General features: G+C 49.2%; 1 protein-coding gene across 1 annotated transcript in view; it reads right to left on the bottom strand.

Moving 5' to 3' along the window:
• TMEM164 (transmembrane protein 164) overlaps positions 1-3,844 on the bottom strand; it is a 331,590-nt gene extending 327,746 nt beyond the window's left edge. Inside the window, exon 1 of the mRNA XM_007952591.1 lies at positions 3,455-3,844. Coding sequence (XP_007950782.1) covers positions 3,455-3,844 — 390 coding nt within the window. The remainder of the gene's footprint in view (positions 1-3,454) is intronic.
• Between the last annotated feature and the right edge of the window lie 735 nt (positions 3,845-4,579).

The raw sequence follows: 4,579 nt of genomic DNA, 5'->3' as shown, positions 1-4,579 counted from the left end.
GGAGAAAGTGGGAGGGGAGCTGTTGCATTGTGGTAAATTGTGGTCAATGTCATGAGACAAAGTGTATGTGAACTGCTGTATGAAAAGTGAATTTGTTCTGTAAATTTTCACCCAAATCACAATAAAAAAAAAAAAGAAGAAGAACTTGGACACACTTCTGCCCTTCCATATGCTACTCAAGTTGGCAGTCACTCAAAGGCAGCACGGCCATGCTGATAGTCTGGTGACACCCACTCCACTGCTGTTGAGTCGATTCCAACTCGTAGCAACCCTATAGGACAGAGCACAACTGCCCCATAGAGTTTCCAAGGCTATAAATCCTTACAGAAGTAGACTGCCACATCTTTCTCCTGCAGAGCAGCTGCTGGGTTCGAACTGCTGACCTTTTTGGTTAGCAGTCAAATGCTTTAACTACAGCACCATCAGTACACCTAGTCTGGTTAACAAGGCCTTGGGAATATTTTACAGACTGAAAAATGGTTGATGGGAAAACAAACTGACTTCCTTCCAACTTCTCTACTTCCTGCAAGAGGGGCCCCCTTTGAAACCAAAATTGAGTCCTCGTGTTGAGAGGCGTATATAAGAAATGTTTCTGCCAAGTTATCTCTTTCACTTGAGCGACTGTCTCCCTTTCCTTATCAGGATCTCTGAACCCCACAGATTTACTGCCATATTATTAGCTAACTCAACTCATTCACTTGCCAAAGCATTTCTTTGTCCTCATTATCTCCCCTTCGGAACACACAAAGTTACAGGAAATATTTTAACATCTTCTTCTCTAGGCACAAGCTAATCCATCACATCACTAAATAAGATAATGCCTGTGCAAGTGACTTATAAACAGTGAAGTGCTAGATAAATGTAAGATATCATTAGGCATACATACTATCATTAGTCATTGCTGCAACTAAGTCAGAAAATTATTCCTAACCTTCTGCTATAGTATTTTTGTTAAGAACTCACATCAACTTTGAAAAATCCACATATTCCTGCTGCCCGTGAAAGGCATGGCAAGGTGGATTCATCAAAGGCTAGATCCCCTAGTAGACCAGAGGTTACTGTTCAAGTGATGTAAAGCAGTGACTCAGGAATAAAGGGCAAAGAACTATAATCCTAGTTGAGCTCAAGGATTTCTTAGCACAATGCTGTTCTCTGCCCTCAGCCTACAGCTTCAAGGTTTAAGCTAAGAACAAAACAGTTGGAAAAGCACAGGTGACAGAAATCAGCCTACCATCCCCTAAACCTCCATCTCTCTGCAGCAGCCAGCTCCTAGTGCCATCATCATCTGCATGTGTCCCCAGAGGTGGCCTGGTCAGGTTTACTTCACTGAGGAGATACAGGAAGCAAAAGTTAAACAGGGATTGACCACCTGACCTCCTCAGAGAAGAAACCAGTTTCCTTTTCCCACACAAGGAGGTCCAAAGCCTTTCAGAATAGCTCTCTTTTGCATTCCCATCCACTGCTTACAGAGAAAAGAATCACAGAGCATAGACTGTCAAGAGCTAGGAATACAACTCTGACATATGTTCCAGATGGGTAAACTGAGGCCCAGGAAAGGTGCTCTCCCCAGTCACACAATTATACAGAACTAGGTCTCCTGAGTCCTCTAAAAACTTCTTAAAGCTTTCCCTCTAAAAAACCATGGTGCTGCCAGGTTTGACATCATCGTACAAGCAGCGGCCTCAGACAGGCTGAATTTAGTCCTTTGTTGACCGTCTAGATATGTGGTTGTCAGAGGCCTCAAGACCCCTTTGTAGAAGAAGCACCCTTTGACACTCACCACCTGCCATCCAAAAAAAAAAAAAGCACTCCTGTCCAAGAGCCTTATATAGCAGTGGCTGAGATATGTTGTTTCCTCTCATTAACAAAAAGCCCATTCACCAAAAAGAAAGAAAGAGGACGGGCTCAAATTTACACAGAAGGTCTAGCTAGGAGAACCCTGGGCTTCCTGTGAATGGCATCACTTCTCAAGAAGCCCTCTCTTAAAAAATGCTCCCCACTGCATCCCTGCTGGATGTTTACAGCCACCCAATCCATAACAGCTTCTTTATTCCAAAGCTCTCTACACCTCTTGGCTACATGTGCAAGAAGGGAAGGGGTCGGAAGCCATTCAGCGCATTTCAGATTGGGAAACTGAGGCCAGGAAACAGCAATCAAATGAATTCCGAGGTGCTCACAACTAGCAAGTATGTGAGCCCCAAGTAGACAGACAGCACCGTGCTCATCTGCCTCCGCCTCACCAAGAGACCGCCCTGCCTCTTCACTGACAGCTTGCAGCCCCAACCAGGGTGAGTTTGCTTTCCAACTCAGATGCTAATTCATCTTTTGGCTGCAACAAGTGACCTCCCATTCTTGGACCCTGCCAGGCCTGTAAAATAGGGAAAATAATCCCAACCTCCTGCCCCACAGAAGGCTGTCACAAGTCCTCTGAGAATAACTTTCAACAAATATGAAAGCAATAAAGATGCTAGTGACACGTTTCAGAACTGCCGCTGGATAAAACACACTAGGTTTTCCACAGCCTGAAATCTTAAAAAGACGGATGTTCCCCTTCTCCTCTTCCTCCTCCTCCATGATTTTATAGCTTTAGAACATCTCTCCACACAGGCTGAGTACAAAACAAACAGTCTCACTCCTGGTCCTCACCCAGATTATTTTTATGTATCTGGCAACTTCCCTTTTCAATCCCATTTGTTTTTCTTAGTACCACTAATAGGTGGAAGTTGGGGAGGTGAAGCCATTAGCTCACTGAGCATCCCTGGACCATGACCACAGGAGATAGCAGGATATTGAAAAGATGGAGAGGTTTGCCAAACAAATAAACACTCTCTCAACATAGAAAGAGATCACCAGGCCAAAGCTCATAAATCTACTTGGGGCCTGTTTCAGGGTACACTTAGTAGGAGGATGACAGTGCTCCAATGCCTCAGAATTCAGGGCTGACCTCACCCTAAGAGCATAAACTCCCAAATGAAAGAGTCATTAAGAGAAACCCATAAAAGTATTTCCCCAAAGTACCACAGTGGAGACCAGGACACTGATGTGACCACCTCTAGGAAAGAATGTCACCAGGCCCTTGGAAAATGAACTTTTACATAGGGGCTGGGCTACTGTCCACAGACAGGATTCAAAAAGGGCACTTGACTGGGGCTGGACTTCCTGCTTCTGAAAGGCCATCTAGGCAGGGCTGAGAGAGGAGAGGGGCAGTAGGCCTGAGTGCCAGTCCTTCCTAGGGTTTGGCAAAATGTTCCTCAACTCCACTGTGGGGCTGACACATTGTGCAAAGGTGAAAGAAAGCCAACTCTGAAATCGGCACAAAGGCAGCCACTGGTTGGAAAATCATTTTTAAGGGTCCCACTTCCCGCAGGGATAAGGTGCTCTCCATTGCCAAGTGTCCAGAGCACACAAATGACTCAATCACTTAGGTTGCCCAGGAAAACGTCAACAGACTCACATGCATCATGGTGACCAGGTGACAGGGGTTGAGCAGGTAGATGACGGTCTTGGTGGCGAACTTAAAGCCCACCTCTACCCCGAAGGTCAGGCACAGGGCTACTAAGAGCAGATTCTTGCTCAGGCTCTCCTTGCCTTCCTCTGGCCGCTGGGTCACCTGCTCTGGCTGGCTGCCACGGCCACCCCTACTGTCCTCCTTCGTCTGCCTCAGGATGTGCCGCAGGGCCACCAGGATCTCCAACAAGGCCAGGGTCAGGACCACCACACTTTCCAGCAGCCGCTGCTGCCAAGAGAGGAAGGCAGCACAGTCGGGGCCCCCATTGCCTGCAAAACTGGGGTCCACGCCCCCATACAGCCAGTCCAGGAGACTTTGGTAGCTATACCGGGACATGATGCAAACTGGTGTCCCTCGACCACCGTGCAGGAAGCAAAACACGAGATGGAGCACAAGCCCAGAGGGTTGCCCAGAGCGTGGGACATGTAAGGAGGGCACACCCCCAAAGTCCCCCTCCAGACACCAGGGGGACCTAGAGCAGGGGAAGGGACGCTACACGCGAGGCCTGGGGTAAAGTGCTGGCTCTAACTTGTCCCCTCGGCTGTCTGGGGAGCCCCCCGCGCTTCTCCAGTGGCCACCAACGAGGCAGGGTTGAAAGGAGCCGTTGGCCAATCTAAAAGGGAGGAAAAAAAAAAAAGGTCTCAAAGAGGCAATTGCATCGGGAATTACGAAGCAGGGAAGGGTAAACTAGCGAGGGAAAAAAAGGGGGAACCAAGGGTAATGGTGAAGCAAGCAGGGGACAGGGCCAGCTGGAGGCCGGGAGGGTCAGGGCAGGGAACCGACGACTCGGCAGTGCCGCGGGACCGAACAAGGAGGCAAGAGGGGTGAGAACGAGGGGACGCGCCGAAGCCAGGAGAGGAGCTAGCGGGGCTGGGAAGGCGGGGAGGGCGACGGGATGGCAGGAACGCCGGACTCCTCCTCACGCACTCGCCACAGGGGGATCTCTTACTCCTGTAACCGCGTGGCTACCTCTGCCCCAGCTAGCAACTTCACCGCCGACGGGCCCCTCCAGCCAATTTAGAGCAGTCCCAGTCCAGCCTCCTGCGCCCGGGTCCACCCCCAGCCCCCAGC

This window comes from Orycteropus afer, unplaced genomic scaffold (genome assembly GCF_000298275.1).
Source record: "Orycteropus afer afer isolate SDZICR_OR568_19922 unplaced genomic scaffold, OryAfe1.0 scaffold00352, whole genome shotgun sequence".
NCBI classification, from domain to species: Eukaryota; Metazoa; Chordata; class Mammalia; order Tubulidentata; family Orycteropodidae; genus Orycteropus; species Orycteropus afer.
This window is presented reverse-complemented; position numbering and strand designations above follow the sequence as displayed.